This window comes from Nycticebus coucang, chromosome 8, assembly GCF_027406575.1.
Source record: "Nycticebus coucang isolate mNycCou1 chromosome 8, mNycCou1.pri, whole genome shotgun sequence".
NCBI lineage: Eukaryota > Metazoa > Chordata > Mammalia > Primates > Lorisidae > Nycticebus > Nycticebus coucang.
In genome coordinates this window covers 4229512-4246962 of record NC_069787.1, presented here as the reverse complement: position 1 = coordinate 4246962, position 17451 = coordinate 4229512, and the positions used below count along the sequence as shown (strand labels likewise).

Sequence of the window (17451 nt, the reverse complement as noted above, 5' to 3'; positions counted from 1 at the left end):
TTTTCCAACTGCCTGAGAAGCCCTTTCAGCTCCAGGCAGCCAGGGGAGACCACACACTCAGGAGAGGTGAGAGGGAGGCAGCCCTGGGGTCCCTGGCGGGATCTGCCTTCCGGTACACACAGACCCACCCCTGACAGGAGGAGCTGCCCAGCCCCTGGCAAGCAGGCCCAGGAGGGCACATGTTATGCCCGTGGCTGGAGGCCTGGGGCAAACATGTCTGCCGTGGCCACTCACCCCAGCACCAAGGGTCCATCTGCCCAGCAGTGAAGAGGGAGGAAGGGGCACATCCATACTGGACGTGGTCCCCAAGCACAGAAAGACCGACAGGTCCCTCGTCACGTGCCCTGAACATGCTCTGCACGCTTCCTGCCCTCGTCACGTGCCTTGGACACGTTCTGCACTGCTCCTGCCTCCACACTTTGGTTCGAGCTGGTGTTCCCACCCCAAGAGCCCTTCCTGATTTCCAAATCTCGTGTATCCTTGGAGACCAGTGCAATTCTACCTTCTCCAGAAAGCACCTCCACGTGCCACCAGCGGGATGACCTCACTCTCTGGCTTTGTCTTTCTCTGTTGCAGCATTTACCACGGTTAGCTGCGAGTCCTGGCTACTCTGAGTCTTTCTCTAACTGGGACCTTGAAATGGAGGAGGCCAGGGACTCAGGTCTCCTCCGTGAAGCATGTGAACACATCCAGTCCACCCTCCTAGCTGCCCGCTGGGCACTCCCAAAGCCCTAGCCCCGGACCCACACAAGCACTGAGAGAGAGGAAGGAAGAGGTATTACCAAGCCCTGGCCCCAGCTGGGGTGGCTGGGAGTCCTCACCTAGTCTTCCAACCCTGCAGTTACAGGGCAGAAACAGAGGCTCAGAGAGGAAAGCTCCAGTGCTCAGGGTCACACAACAGGTCACACAACAACCTGGTGGCAAAGCAGGGTCTGCCAGATCCCAGCATCTGTCCACTCATCTCTGGAGGCGACTCTGGTCTCATCTAAGGACAATCTAAGCAGCTGACCTGACATGCTCTGTCTGTTCACATGTCACATCACCCTCAAAGGAGAATCAACAGCCTCCCTGTTACAGATGAGGAAACCATGGCTTGGAGAAGGCAAGTTGCTCATCCCGGGTGATAGGGCTTCCAGGGGGTCCTGCCCAGAGCCCAGACCTCCTGCCTCCAGACCCCACACATACTACCCTGCTGCCAGCATGTCTGACCTCCTTTCCCTGTGGCCCAGGTGGGGTCAGTGACCCACCAAGGTACACTTTCAGAGTTTTCTGACTCACAAACATGTCCCCAGGGAATGCAGCTTCCTAGCGGAGCCGGCAGACAATTGGGACAGGACACAAGGACGGGAAGGCATGACACGGAGCTGGGTGCCGGCTGTGCTGAGAGCTCACATGCAAAGGGCAGGCCCTTTAGCATGTGGCCGCAGTGTGGCGGGCTTGGCGTGGAGCAGAGCAAACAGCCGTGGCAGTGGGCGGCAGGCAGGGCTCCGGCTTACCCACACACTTCCTGTGCGCGTTGAGGATAAAGCCCTCGGCACAGACCACTGTGTGGTTGACACAGTAGAAGGATCCCAGGGTGTTCACACAGAACTGTCGCCGGCTACAATCGTGAGCGCCCACCAGGCACTCGTCTTGGTCTAGTGGCAGCCGCGGAAGGAAAAACAGAAGGGCCATTAGGGGGGCACATGACCTGCCACAGAGCATCCAGTGAGGGGGGAACCTGAGATCCCCAGAGAGGCAGGGGCCTGCCCAGGGCCTCCCAGCCTACCTGTGTCCCAGCTGGGCCTTGGGCCCAAGGCTGAGTGTGTAGCGCTGGGACCCACTGCCCAGGAGGACAGGTGGTGAGGTGAGACTCAGAGGGCGCTGGGCCTGCTCACAGTCACACAGCAGGACAGGGCCAGACGCTGTCTCCCGCACACTCTGTACATAACCCCACGTCTACAGGCAGCCAAGGGGCTCACATCACCAAAAGGGGTGCAAACTCTAGCACGTAGGGAGCCAGGCAGCAACAGAACTGGGAAAGAGCCACAGGGGACTCTAAGGGCTATGTAGGGCCTGTGCTCTGTCCAAAGAGGGTCAGTGGCATGGGCCCCTCATTGGCAGATTTTACAAGTTTTAAGAGAAACCCAAAATCTAGAAATGTTTCAAAAATTCCTTAGCTTGTCATGGCTGGTAATTCACTTGATTAAAAACAGCAGAGCCATGCAGGACTCCTCCACAGGTCAGGCTGCCCCTCAGAATGCCTGTGGCCAACCTCTGGCCTGGGCCCACAGCTCTCACTGCCAGGCCTTCCAGGGGAGGATGGACAACGGGAGAGGTGCAGACGTGGGCCAGGCTGTACGGCTGGCAGAGGCAGAGGCACCTCACAGGGCTGGGCCTGAAAGAGTCCTGACCCAAGAGAGATGCATGCCTCACATCTTTAGGACCCCAGGAGATGGGAGTAGGGGGGAAAACACAGAGGACACAGCGCTGCCTGGACTCGAGCCCTGTTCCCACCACCTGAGAGGCTGGCCTGCTGCCCACCACCACGCTATGCATGGGCAAGTCTGCTGTCCCCTCCGGGCTTATGAGATGGTGTGTGTTCACAACCAAACAGTCTCAGATGGCACTGGACGTGGGACTTCAGCTTCTGGGAAGGATGAGGGTGTTTTCCCAGACAGAACTGACTTTGCTACCCCAGATCTCGTCTCCTGAAATTGTACTTGAACTGATGCATTTGCTACTTTGCACGTTCCCTACCTCCTCGAGGAGGTGGGTTCTCAAGACCTCTTGGGTTGGTTCTCCAGACACGATTCCCTGTGGGAACCAAACCCTTGGGAAGGGGGTCTGATGCCCCATTCTACAGTGGGGAGGTCCCAACCACAGAGGCCCCACTGAGACAAGGCCTGAGCTTAGGCAGGGCTCCCAGGGTGAAAGGGATGTGCTTAGTGTGCCCTCTTGGGCCCTGCACGAGTAGCAGAGGCAGCTAATTGTTACCAATACCATTCACCCTGCCTGGTACTCATAACAGACCCAGCCAAGGGTTCCTATGCTCCAGCCTCCCTCCCACTGCCCACTGGGCACACTTCTGGGTGCTGCCCTTAAAACAATTGGGCACTGCTTCCTTTTTTCCCTTTGTCCACTCAAGGGTGGGACATGGACACGGCAGCTTCAGCCACACAGGCCAGGGAAAGCCTCAAGGACGAGGTAAGTCCAGACATGATCCAGGGACCAGCAGCCCTGACATCACCAGGGACCTCATTAGCTATGAATTCTCAGGCCCCACCCCAGGCTCACTGAATGAGGAGCTCTGAGGATTTGGTAAAATTCCCTACAGGTCTCCAGGGAGTTGAGAGGCACACTCAAGTTTGAGAACTACTACTCTAGGAAATGGCAGAGCAGCAAGATGGAAGGAGCCTGGGATCCTGGGCTTTTTGCAACAGCACTGTGGCCCACCCTGGAGCACGCGTGCACATGGTGATGTGACAGAGAGTAACTGTTTAAGCTACTCTATTGGGGGCTCTTCATCACAGCAGTCAAATCTGCTCCCTCATGAACTCAGCAAGTTCTAGGTCATAGCCAGCTCTACCTGGGGGCCCTCATCACAGGCCAACTCAGATTTGCACAGGTAGGAGGGCAGCCCTGATACACTCACCTTCACAGGACACGCCGTCCGCCATGATGGCATAGCCAGGAAAGCAGGAACACATGGCTGAGCCCCCAACAATGCTGCACACCTGTTTGCAGGGCCCGTTGTCTGGAGGGAACCACACAGAAGTCAGAGGCCACCAGGCTGTGTCATTGGCCCACAGCGGCTCATCTGCCCAGCTCTGACCTAAAGGTCAGACCCTCAGGAGGTGGGAGACTGGGAAACAGGGAAGCCCATTCCTGGGCCTTTTCACAGGTTCCCCCGATCAGACAGTTCCAATACCAGCTGGTGTCAGGGATGACCTTCTGGGTCTGCCTGCACCACCGCTCAGGTGGAACCCATCCCTCAAGCACAGTGATGACATGAGAATGACACGGAGAAAAGGAGACAGAGCAGGAGGAAGAGAAAGAAGAGGCGAGGCGAGGATGAGGGGAGGAGACTGGGGACAAGAATCTGCTAGGCGTTGCTGAATGGAGCCTGCACAGCCATTCAGGAAGCAAAGATTTCATTATCTCAATTTTATAGGAATGGAGACAAAAAGCAGTTAACTGGCTTGCTTAGGGTCACACACGGCCCCCTCATTCTTACCTCTTCAGCTACCTTCTCAGCTCCTCACCCAACCTCAGTCAGGGAAGCCCCACCAACCCCCAGCGCAAAGCACCCCGGGGGCAGGAGCCAACTTGCACACTCCCAGCACCCCAGGGCTCACCACCCCCAAGCAGCTTGGACCCAGCCCTGGCCTAAGGCCCTATTCAGGGACACCACACCCTCTGCTTACCTTTACAGGTGTTTGGCTGCGGCAGCGGCAGAGGGATGATGTTGGGGGACACTTGGGCAAATTCTGACCTCGGTGCAGGCTTCTGTGTGGCCTCTGGCCGTGAGGAGTCGCTGTCTGTCATGGGCAGAGCAGGCAAAGGGAGGGTGTCTCATGCTTCAGCCAGGCCTCAGGCACTAACAGGCGCACGTCCTTCTCACACTTGGGCATGACGCCGGGCACTAACATTTAATCCCCTACCTTAGTTAAGGAGAGGGGAAACTGAGGCTGGGGATACAGACAAACCTTGGGCAAGATCGACCTCAGCTACTCAGGGCAGAGAGGAGCGGAAGGGAAGGAGGCAGAGAGTGAGGAAGGAGGAGAAGAGTGTCCAGACGGAAAAGAAATCCATCCCTGCCAGGCCACCACTGGCCCCGCACTGGGGGACACAGCTGCGGTTTGACAAGACCCCCTGTGACCTGAGCTCAAATCTAGGGCAGGCCACCGGGGCCCAGTCACTGCAGATAGAGCTAGAGGAGGGAAACCTGTCTACTCAGCCTCACAAATCCCCATTGCTGGGGGCCTCTGGCTCCTCCAGGTTCTGACGTGTAGAATGGCGGGTGGTGACAGGGCCCCATGGTACCCACCCCAGGAATGCCACACTGCATGGGTAAGATCAGCTGTGCCCACAGCCCTGCCCTTGCCAGCAGGGCCCTCACCTGGGCGGCAGGTGCGGCCATCGTCTTGCAGTGAGAAGCCGGGGAAGCAGGCACAGTGGTAGGACCCCACAGTGTTGATGCAGAGGTGCTGGCACAGCTCCCCCGGGAGGAGCAGACACTCATCCTGGTCATCCCCAGGCAGGCTGTTGGGAAGCTCGGTCTCCGTGCCCAGTGACAGGGCCTCTCGGGCTGCCACATCCGCCTCTGAAACTAGGGCACAGGGGTTAGCGTTCAAGATAGCCAAGACCATGGGCTTCAGGAAACCAATACAGATCCTCATGAGAACTTCTGTTTGCCCAGCAGATGATAGATAAATGGACGGACAGGTGGACAGATAGATGACGGGTGGGGTGGGTAAGTGGATGGAAGTATGGATAGGTGGATGGAAGGATGGACAGGTGGATGGCTGAGTGGATGGACAGATAGACGGAGAGATGGACAAATAGACAGATGGCCAGATGGATGGATGAAGGGATGGACGGATGGGTGGGTGAATGAGTGGGTGAGTGGACAGATGGGTGGATGGATGGATAAGCAGATGATAGGATGGATGGACAAAGAGATAAATGGATATTCTGACAAGTGTCTAGATGGATGGGCAGAGGAATGGATGGATGGATGAACAGACTTCTGGTTGTAAGAGTGACCCCACCAGAACCGGGTCCAAGCTTTCCGCACTGAGTCCCCTGCAATAGAACAAGGGCAGAGGCACAGAGAAGCTCTTCCTAAAGTGTTAAACTGGATCTCAGACCCCTGACCTCAGTGACATCAGGGAGGACCTTCCCTAGCAACAAAAAGGGCCATCAGATCAGGTCTGAACACCGGCCTGGGCCTTCCCTGGCTGGGTCATCTGGGACAGTGCTAGGTCTCCCTGGGCCTCCCGAATCTGGGGGAAAGCCGCTTCTCACGGCTGCAGCGGGTAGCAGGGGAGAGTGGGAAGGAAGGCTCCTGGGCCTAGCAGCCATGGGAAAGGTATACAGCAGGACTTCCGGGGGGGCCACAGCCCCTCCAAGCTGAGGGCCTCCACCCTTCCCAGGCAGCTGAGCCCCCGGAGAGAGCAGCTGCATGAAGTCACATCTGAGGAACGTGTTTCATATGGAGGGTGTTTATATTAAGCTGCAGCCCAATCAGCCCTGGCTGGCGCCTGCGAGTGAGACAGCAATAGCCAGCAGTTTGGACCCGCAGAGAAAGCACTATAGGGGGGCAGTAAACAGGCCTGGCCCAGGGCCCCCCAGCACTGCAGGCTGGGCAGCATCTCCAGGAGGCAGACTCAGCTCACCCTCAGCAGTGAACTCCCCACAGGAGGAAGGAATGTGCACCTCTAGCTCTGGGCCCCGTGAGGCCCCGGTGAGGGCTTACTGCGCACCTGCACCCTTCCCAGACACCTACCCTGAAGACAGACTCTTCTGGGTTCTACCCTGGCCTTCACACTACTGCTCCACCAGCCTCCTTAGAGCCAACCTCAGCAAATGGGGCCTCCCTGCACCATACCAGGCTAATAGGGCTGGTCGGGCCAGATGCCCTGGCCTGGTCCAACCTCCACACTTGCTCTTGCCTTGCCCTGACCTCCCATCTGTACCCCACAGGTATGAGCTCCTCCCCAGTAGCCTGTGCTCAGGGAGGGCATCTTAATCCCCATGTAGAGACTCCCACCATCTGGCATTCTAGTGATAGAGATCTGGGTTGATTTGAGCCAAGGGTGACTGGGTCTGGGTCAAATTCAGGGCAACAAGAAGCCCGAGGCAGAAATGGGAGTCATCAGAGCCATGGCATCCAGTCTCAGCTGTGCCAAAGACCCTGTATGTGCCTAGGGCAAGGTTCTGCCCTCTCTGAGCCTCAGCTTCGTCCCCTGACCTACTAAAACATGGCAATGGCAACGGTGGGGGCCATTCTAAGTGTTTTGTCAGGCACTGCCATAAGTCCTTGACAAGCATCACATTGTTCATTCTCGCACTGAACAAGGTGAGGACTATGACCCAATGTTTGAAAGATACAACTATGAAGCTCCAAGAAGGCCTGTGTCTTGCCCCAGGGAAGCAGAGGAGCTGGACTTCCAACCAGGTCTGCCTAGCTCCAGAAGCCAAGAGTCGAACCTTGATACCAGGAGAGCTTCTGCAGCCTTAACTCTCATTCCACACAAGGAAGGGGAGGAAATGTCTAAGTGCTCACAGAGGCGGTGTCCACGTGCATTTCCTCCCCCCGCTCGTGTCTCCCGTGCGCAGTCTAAGTGCACACCGGGAGACACAGCAAGGGGAGGAAATGTACGAGAACGCTGCCTCTGTGAGCACTTAGACTGCACATGGGAAACAAGAATGGCGCAGGTGAGAGGGATGGAGGGTGGACGGAGGAAGGTTGAGTGAGTGAACAAGTGAGAGGTTTCTGGCTGGGCTTGCAAGTGAATTCACAAGCAGATGGACAAAGGACGGATGGATTAATACACAGATAGGTGAGTGAATGGGTGAATAGTGGGAGGTGGGTGGATGGATGAGCAGTGTGTGGGTGGTGGTCAGGTAGATGAATGGAGGATAAAGAATGGGATAGGGGATGAATGAGCAAGTGATGGTGGGCAGGGATGAGTGGAGGGACAGACAGACAAGAAGATGGGAGGGTGAATGGGGTGGGTGAAATGGATGAATGGATAGATAAAAAGTAGGTGGGGGAGAAGACGTGTGAATGTGTGGGTGGACAGAGAATAGACAGTGGAGGGGTGCTGGGCAGCAGCTGGTGGTCAGATGGATGGAAAACAGGAAAGTGACTAAGATCACCATCTTGGAAATAATGGGGCAGAGATCACAGAACTGTTTAAAGCTTGATCCTCAAGCCACAGATGATGATAGGCTCCCCAGAGAAGGCCAGGGGTCACCCAGTCTTGGCCCCGTATGCCCAACCAGGAAGAGCAAGCACCCACCTCTCCGTGGTGCAGCTGCAGGCTCTGGAGGCCGGCGCACCTCAGGCATGAGGACAGGCTCCTCGCCCTCACAGCAGGACAGCATGGCATGGTTACAGGGATAGCCCAGGTTGGGGTTGGACTCGCACGACTGGCCCTCAGCCCGCACACGGAGGCCCAGGCCACAGCAGTCACAGCATTGCTGAAAGGAGAGAGACAGTGGAAAGTGGGAATCACTTTCCACTCCCTGGCTCCTCAGAGTTCATGCAGGGTCCCCAGGGCACATCCGGGGACCAGCCTCAGGAAAGGGGTTGATTAACGGGGCTAAATTAACCATTATTTAGTCTCTTCTGCCAGCCTACATGCTCTCCTGGGGCAAAGGAGTTGCCTGTCTTCATTTCCTAGATCTGGCACAGGGTAGGATCAACATAAGGTTTTTGGAATAAATAATAAACAAATGGCCTTTTGTGGAAGAAACTATAAATTAATCCTCAGCCACACCCATTATCCCCTCATTTTTACTGCAGATCCCAATTCTATTCAGTTTGGCTAAAAGACAGCATTTCCCAGGTGCCCTTGCATTTAGATTCACAGGGTGGAGCTTTTAGGAGAACTTATCATTGGAGCCGACTACTTGGAAGTACATCTTTTTTGCTCTCTCCCTTCCTCTTTTGAGCACCTATGTAATGGTTGGCACTTTAGCAGCCATCTTGGGTCATAAAGTGACCCTAAAGATGGAAAGTACAAGCTGAAGACAATTCAACAAATAGAAGCCTGGGTCTCTAGAAATAGAAATCTATCCCATCCCAGGCTGCATATCACTAAAGGTAACTTTTGTTTAATTGTTTAAGATACAGTGGCAGATTGCTTACAGTAATACACCCAATTATTCCCTCTTCTCTGCAACGTGATAGTGCAGCTGCTCCTTTTAAGGGATTGAGTGTACTTCCAACCCCTTACTTGTGTCTCGTGACTTGCTTTGGCCACCAGAATGAGCTAGACACGACAGCATGCCAGTTCTTAGCCTACACTTCACAAGACCTTGAATGCTTCTGTTTCCTTTCTTGGAGCCCTGCACAGCCACTTGCTGTTCATCTGCTGGGGGCTGAAAGACTACATGGAGCAGAGACAAGTCACCCCAGATGATGATATCCTAGATCACCTTGCCCCAGAAGAGCCATCCTCTGACATAAGCCCAGCCAGAAGCAGTTGAGTGTGGATCAGCAAAAGTGCTCCCTCAGCTGACCACAGAGTCATGAACTAAGCCAAAACAAGCTACCAAGGTTTGGATGGCGTGTTACAGAGCAATAGTTAACTGACACGCTAGGCTTGCATCTCTCCGTGCTCGACACTTCCACTTACCAACATACTTCAAAAATACTTAGTTTGCATTACCTCTGATCTCACAACCCATGAGACACAGACTATTATCCCATCTCACAAACTATTATCCCAGTTTGCATTACCTCTAATCTCACAACCCATGAGACACAGACTATTATCCCATCTCGCAGAGAAGCTGCAGCTCAGAAAAGAGAACTGGTTGAAGGTCAAACAAAAAGAAAGGGGTTGCCTGTCAAAAAGGTCCTCTCACTAGCACCAGTTGTTTTTAGGAAAAATTGACCTCACTGTGACAAAAATTGAAGTCAAAATCCTCTCCCAATTGCTGCCACCATCTAGAGGCCTCTGTCATTGTCACCAAGGCTTGAGACACGGTAAGCTAATTCAACTCCTCCCCTCCGCTCCCGGATGGGATGAGGCCCCTTCTGCAATGTTCCCTGAAACTGTCCCACCCTCAGTTCCACCTTACAGTTTCCTGAAACTGCCCGCACCCTCTACTGCTTCACACAGCCAGCTCTCCCTGCACTTGTTTTCCCTTCTTCCTCATTTTCAATGGGGCGCTGGACCCCAGGAAATAGACTACATTTCCCAGTCTGCCTTGCAGCTGGGCGTGGCCAACAGCCGAAGTTCTAGCCAATGAGATCTAAGCAGAGGCAGAGACAGCCCTCAAAGAGGGGATTTTCTTATCGTCAGGTTCATAGCAGCATTATTCACAATAGCCAAAAGGTGAAAGCAACCTAGAGCCTATGATGATGAATGGATAAACAAATGTGGTCTGTCCATACCATGGAACATTATACAGCCTTAAAAAGAAAGGAAATTCTGACACATGCTACTGGATGAAACTGGAGGACACTGTGCTAAGGGAAATAAGCCAGATACAAAAGGACAAATACTTTACAATTCCACATAAATGAGGTCCCTAGAGTAGTCAGATTCCTACAGACAGAAAGGAGAATGGTAGTCGCTGGGGGCTGAGGGGAGGAGGGAATGAGGAGGTGGTACTTGATGGGGACAGAGTTTCAGTCTAGGAAGATAAAACAGCTCCGAAGTGGACAGTGGTGATGGTCGTGCAACAATGTGAGGGCGCTAAAGCCCCTGAACTGTGCACCGAAAACGGTTACGGTGGTCAATTTCATCATGTGTATTTTACCATAATCATAAATAATTTCATAAATAATTTACATGTACAGGAAGGGACACTCTCCTGTGCCCGCTTCCTGTCTCTGCCTGGAACTCCAGTGCAGCCAAAGGTGACGGCGCAACAGACGCAGTACCCGCATGACTGTGTCTTGGCCCTGGCCCTAGCCCTGGCCCCAGAGGCCAGCATGAGCTCTAGCACACAAACTGGTCTCCTTGTGTAAGTCCCTCCCAGGCCCCGTGGACTCTCCACTTAGAGACCAGCATTCTCAGAGAAACATTTACAGTCTTTCATATTCCAGCCAAGGACTCTGGGTGGCCTGTGCCCACTGCTACGGGGCCTAGTGGACTACATCCCCCATCCCTACATGCTCCAGCCTCTGGATTTTACCCTGTCCTGATCCCACTGCCCACACAGGAGAACCGGCTTCAATGACCATCCCCTAATGGCCCTACAAAATTCTCTCTGACATCCGCCTCACTCAGAGTCAAGCCTCCCGATGATGGACAAGCTCTGCTCCATCACCTCTCTGGCCTCAGCTCCAGCTGCTCCAGCCCCACTGACTCTACCCCAGACACACAGTCCCCCCACCACCCAGCCCTCAAACATGCCAAGCAGGCACTTACCTACGGGCCTTTCCATTTGCTGTTCCTTGCCTGGAAGTGTTCCTGCAGAGTTTCCTGCAGACCACTCCTGGCTCAGCATCCACCAGGGCTTTGCACAAATGTCCCTTCTCAGGGAGGCCAACCCCAGCCCCTGTCAGCAGAAACTCCAGCACTCCCGACCCTGACGCTGCTCATCCCCTCCCTCTGGTTTTTCTTCCCTAGCAGAGTCACCTGCTAACCCAACATTAACACATTCATCTTGATCTTCTCTCTTCCTGACTAGAAAGGAAGCTCCTCAAGGGTGGGGACTGTCACCTGTGTTACCCACTGCTTATATCCCTGACACCTAAAGTGGGACCCAGAGCACATGCTGGTGCTCAAAAAATACTCTGTGAATAAATCAATCCATATAATAACTACTGATGACTTCTGACGTGCAGATGAAGAGTTCCCACCTCAACCCCAGGTGTATCAGTCCCCACCAGGAGTCCCACAGGGGAGCCCAACCCCTCAGAGCTCCAGGACCTTCAGTTGCCGGCCAGCCTGCCCACCCCCATCTCACTGTGAATGAGCAGGTGGGGCTTGCCTTGTACAGGGAAACACCGCAGGTGTCGTTGTCTTCGGCCCCACAGGCCTCGCCCTCCTTCGCTCCCAGGACACCAGCCATGCAGCTTTTCTCCTTCAAGTAGGAGACACAACAGTGCCTCTGGGCTGTCCTGAAAGAGAGGGCACACCTCAGCCCCGGGCACCTGCCCTCCCCAAAGGTCCTCAGCGAGTGGAGGCCAGCTCTGGTGACCAGCTGGTATAAGCCCTGCCAAGTCACATGGTTTTTGTCTTTTGGCTGAACCAAGAATCCTCAGACCTGGGTCCTGCCAGGCTGTGAGGAAGAGGGTCTAGCTTTGGAGCCCCCCACCAAGGCATGGAAAGGGGCACTCAATCCCAGAAAAGGCTGGATGGTCGGCCTGGAGGAGAACAGCCTCCAGACCCCTGGTCATTGCTTGCCAATTTCCCTAGGGTTGCCCTGGGCCAGAGGTGGCTGCTGAGTCAGTAGCAGAGGGCAGAGCCAGGACAGGACGGTGAGGGTCATGGGGGTCAGGGTCCAGCACCACCTCAGGAGGGGCCTGTCTCGACGAGAACTCCCAGTGGTAGAACTGGTTGTTCATCAAGTGGTGAGCACTCATTACAAGAGGGATGCCAGCACACAGTAGGGCTGATTAGCCCAAAACTCCAGGGGTCTGAGTGGAGCCTGCTCTAATGCCTAAGTATCCCCAAACTAGTGGGATGGCAGAAGGGAAAGGAAAGGAACAAAGTTAGAATACAATTTTTCTAAAGGGGATAGCGTGGGATGGACACTGGGGAACATGGGCTCTGATCCCAGCCATTCTGCCAGTGAGCTGCGTGGCTGTGGGTGAATCACGTCATCTCTCTGAACCTCATCCTCATACTCTGGAAAAATGAGCAGGCTGGATGAGATGGTATCCCAGGATTAAAGAAGGGGTGAACAGCTGACCAAGATCCCTCCTAAGCCTGGCAAAGGGGATAAGTAATTAAGAAACAGTAAGCACAGACAACAGAGGAGGACAGCAAGGGGCCAGCCCTGGGGACACCAGTCTTAGACCATCCATCCCTAGAGAGAGCCTGGCCAGATGGTCCACAGCAGCCACATCCAGACCCCGGGAAGCCCGGAAACACACACTCCACCCAAGCTACCTGGGCCCAAGGCCCAAGGCACGAGCTCCAAGGATTTGGAGCAGGCGCATGGGTAATCTGCCGGCTCCAGGGTCCCGCCCTACCTGCAGACGTCGCCCTCAGTGCCACTCTCAGAGATTTCCAGGCACTCATCATTGTCAATGGCCCACTGTTGCCCTGCTGCGCAGCACGTCTCGATGAGGTCCTTGGTGGAGCCTATGGTTGGCAACACGAAGCACAGTCACCACCCAGAGGAGGCCAGTGGTTCCAAGGTGTCTAGGGTCACCTAGGAGATGCCCCGGTGTGTCGATCAACTGCTTATGTTATTGGTAAGGCTTCCAGTCAACAGTATACAGTTAGTAGTTAAGTTTTAGGGGAATCAGAAGTTACATGTAGACTTTTGACTACATGGGTGGGTCAGCACCCTGATCCTCCTATTGCTCAAAGGTCAATGGATTTGTGACCGGAAAGAATAAGAGAAGTCACATCTTGGGAAGAACTTCCTAAAACTAAAGAGCACAGACTCCAGGTTAAGGAAATTGATGAACCTGATGCTTCAAAATTTAAATTTTCTGTATAACAAAGAACTCCATGCACCAATATAAGAGATTGCTGACAGATTAGGAGCCATGGCTAGAATGTCTTTACACTGACAAGGACGTGCCGTCTATTAAATACGTATAATAAACTCTTGAAAATTAACAACAATGAAAAAGAACTCCTAGGTAGCATACCTACTAAACTGGAAAAATGAGACAGAGTGAGAAACGCCAGACAAGAGTGGGGACCCTTGTGTCAGGGGTGGGAGTGAAGACTGGTGTGGCCAGCCTGGACAGCGGCATGGCCCCATCTCCACGGTTCAGGGTGCGCATCATGTAGGACCCACGGGTTCTACTCCTGGTCCATAACAGAGCCAGTACCAGGATGCCCAGGCCCATGTGAACTTGTGGAAAGGCTCAGGGCAGCCCGGGTGTCTATCACTGAGGGAGCAGGTAAGGAAAATTCAGGGTCATCCTACATGGAGGACTCCACCTGTCAGACACGACGACTAGATGTACACACAGCAACATGAGCTGGACATGTGGACACAGCAACTCAGAGCTGGACACAAGAACACACAGCAAGGTGGAAGAACTCAGAACATAGCGCTGAGAGGAGGAAAGGAAGAAACCAAACGTGATCCATTACACGAATCTGAACTATTGCACACAAAATAACAATATGGTGTATATTGTACAAGAACAGGCAAAGACCAAAAACCCAATGCCGATTAGATAGAAGAGAAATGTCAGTAGGATGGGATGGTAGATGGGAAGGGCATAAGAGGATGAAAGGAAATAAAGGACGGATGTAAAAAAAGAGGGGGACTTGCAAAGATGGTAATAAGAGCTTCGCCAGGAAAGGAGAAGTCTAACTAACCCAAGCATTTGCCCCTGAGGTCTGAACATGACACTCCTAAGTCAAGCTCTTACTGAATGCCTGGACATACCTGCCAAGGAGCAGCAGGGAACAGAAGGAATCCCAAGGCTTCCAGGGCCTGCATCTACAGACAGCGTTTCTCCTCCCTAAAGTCCCAGGGTCCCTGTCTGTCTGAAGACTGAATGGCTGCGCAGGGGCTGAAGCCCACCAGGACCTCTGCATGCCCCTGAGCACCTGAGGTAACCCGGCGGGGTGAGGAACAGATATGCCCCAAGGGACATCACTTGCACCACGCCCACAATAGCAAGAGCCCGCTAAGGATTGTGGGCTTTGCCCACTGGTGGGCATGGCAAGTCACCCACCTCCATTCCTTTCTGTAAAACAGGGGAAATGAGCTTCAATAACAACCTGTTACTGTTCTTCTCTGAGGCACCAGCAGTGTGCCTGGTGAAAAGAGTTCTTGAAATCCAATGTCGACCAGAAACAAGCGGCAAACATCACCCTCAAAGAAGAAACGTTAGGCACATCCCCCACGGAAGACATTAACCTGACAAAAAATGCCCACTGGCAATGCCGCTGCTGGGCATTGTCCTGGAGATGCCAGCAAATGCAGTAAAGTAAGAAAAAAGGTCAGAAGAAACCATAGGAAGGAGAAACTGTCACTATTTGCAGATGTTATGGTTTCTTCTTCCTAGAAAATCCAAGGAAATCAAAACTAACAAGGTATTAAAATCAACACTTACTAACAATTCATACGATGGTCAAAAACAAAACAAACACACTTAAATTAGTGACTTTCCTGCACACTAGTAACAACTGAACAGGAAAGTTAGTAGAAAAAAATCCCATTCAAAACAAAAATAAACCTAGACATAAATCTACAATAAACATGTGCAATCCACAAGAAGACAAAACTTAATGGTCTGATGGACACAACAGTATACTGAATTTGAAATACACACCGTGTGTCTGCATGGGAGATTCAATACCTTAAAAATATCCATTCTGGCTCGGTGCCCACAGCTCAGTGGTGACGGCACCAGCCATATACATGGAAGGTGGTGGATTCAAACCTGGCCCGGGACAGCCAAACAACAATGGCAACTGCAACAAAAAATAGCCAGGCGGTGTGGCAGGTGCCTGTAGTCCCAGCTACTTGAGAGGCTAAGGCAAGAGAATCGCTTAAGCGCAAGAGTTTGAGGCTGCTGTGAGCTGTGACGCCAGAGCACTCTACTGAGGGCAACATAGTGAGACTCTGTCTCAAAAAAAAAAATATATATATATATATATATATTCTCTTCAACTTAATCTACAACTTCAATGCAATCTCCATCAAAGCAAAGACACAATTGTCACAGATTTGTCAAGCTGAATCTAAAATTCACCCCCCAAAAGAAATGTTTACCCAAGAAAATTTCTGAAAAGGAAGGAAGAAGGCAGGCCTTTCTCTAACCGCATCCAAATACACTTTCAAGTTCTAACAGTCAAAACAAAGAAACAAGGGGATCAATGAAACAGAACAGAGTTCAGAAACACAATTATGCACATTGGGAATTGAGTACAGGTACTAGTAGCACCCAAACCCAACAGGGAAAGGATTTAACCTGAAATAATAAACGCGTTGGGACCCACTTCACACCATACACAAAAATAAACTCCAAAATCAATGTTAGAAGAAGCGCTAAGAAAAAACATTAGGATAAAGACCGTCTCCTTCAGAAATAAAATCCACACACAAAACCAAAAACCTTAATATCACAGACTACATAAAAGTACAAAATATCTGTAGGGCAAAAGACAGACACCAGCACGCCCCGGTTAGTCTCTCGTGGTATCGCTCACTTTCAAATCTCCTCTCAGCAGCCAATGCTAGGTGAGACCCTCTTGTTTACTTTTTCAGTTACCTATTCCCTCCTCTGCAATGTCAGGTCCACTGGGGTATGGCTCTTACCTACCTTGTTCACAACCAAATCCTCCCAGCCCCTGGCACACCGGAGGATATCCGATGAGAGGCTGGGCATCTGAGAACCGCTGTTTCAGAGGCAGGACCCAGAGCTCAGCGCCTGAATGGAACTGCACAGATACGCCTGGCCCAGGGAACAAGGCGCTGGGTGCCAGATCAAGCCCTGCCTCCTCCCACCTGGACGCCACTGTCAGGACTACAGTCCCTGTGGCCCCTCAGAGTGATGCTTCACCCCCTCTTGTTATACCCTGGGCATGTAGGAGTCGGCCCTTACTTGAATACTTCTGGTAATGGGGAGTTCACTCCACCAGGGAAGTTTGTCCCTTTTCTGCACAGTTCAGACTCACAGTATTCTTTTGTTTATAGGACTTTTCTTTCCTCCCTAAACTTTTTCCTAGATTGCCTTACAAGCTTAGGAGACTCTAACAGGCGGCAGGAGAGAGGTGCTGGATCAGGATAACAGTAACAGCAGAAACATAGCAAGTCCTAGCCAAGAGCAAGGCACGGTCCTCACAGTTAAGAGTGATGCTGTTACTCCTGTTTTACAGATGAGGTGGGGAATTAGAAGCTCTAAGCCTCAGTTTCCCCTCTTCCCTCCCTGCCTCCAGGCCTCAGCTTCCCCATGTCTGTCACACAGGCAACTTGATGCAGCTGATTCTGAAGGTCATCTCTGTGACTCTGTCCATCGCCAGCCTGAGAGTCAGCTCTGCTGTCATGTAAGCTGAATGACACTCTATTCTTGCCCCTCCTTGAACAGATGCCAGATTTCAGCCTGCAGCTGGCTGGTTTTCTGCCATTCTCTCCTGGTTATCCCCACCCCAGCTTCCCTCTTTTTCAAACAAAGGTGCTCAGGAGCTGGGATCTTGATGCTGGGAGGGCCACTCACTTGCAGCAGAAGAAACGGGTACGGAGTCAAACATGGCATTACCAGATACCATCCAAAACAGAGCAGAGCCACACAATGCCCAGTAAGATAGGCAGCTCTCGCCTGCCCCTTCCCACCCCTCCATGATCCCACCCAAGGCCTTCTCCTCTGGGTCTCCTTCCCCAGGCATCAGCCTTGTACAGTGTCAGCCCTGGTCCACTTCTCATCCCTACCACAGCACATCCTGGCTGATCCCCTCATCTCTGAGCTTCCAGGACCACCCTCACCTTGTCCTCACCTGTCTTGTACATGTGCACACAGCTGCCTAAGGAACAACCGCTCAATGTCTCCCTGGCATATTCCCATAGTCGAAATCCATTCAGCTCCTGATTTTTCCCAAGCCACCCCCTCCCAGATCTTCCCAGTGTCAACATGGTCAG

At 52.9% G+C, this 17451-nt stretch overlaps 1 protein-coding gene across 2 annotated transcripts in view; it reads right to left on the bottom strand.

Moving 5' to 3' along the window:
* Positions 1–17451, bottom strand: part of FBLN2 (fibulin 2) — a 77297-nt gene that overhangs the window by 15372 nt on the left and 44474 nt on the right. The window contains exons 3-9 of one of the 2 annotated variants that reach the window (XM_053598890.1): positions 12869–12980; positions 11662–11791; positions 8010–8190; positions 5102–5311; positions 4407–4520; positions 3635–3736; positions 1497–1637 (exon numbers count right to left, since the gene is read on the bottom strand). In XM_053598890.1, the coding sequence (XP_053454865.1) occupies positions 1497–1637; positions 3635–3736; positions 4407–4520; positions 5102–5311; positions 8010–8190; positions 11662–11791; positions 12869–12980 (990 nt within the window). The remainder of the gene's footprint in view (positions 1–1496; positions 1638–3634; positions 3737–4406; positions 4521–5101; positions 5312–8009; positions 8191–11661; positions 11792–12868; positions 12981–17451) is intronic. The other variant, XM_053598891.1, reaches the window with a different exon arrangement.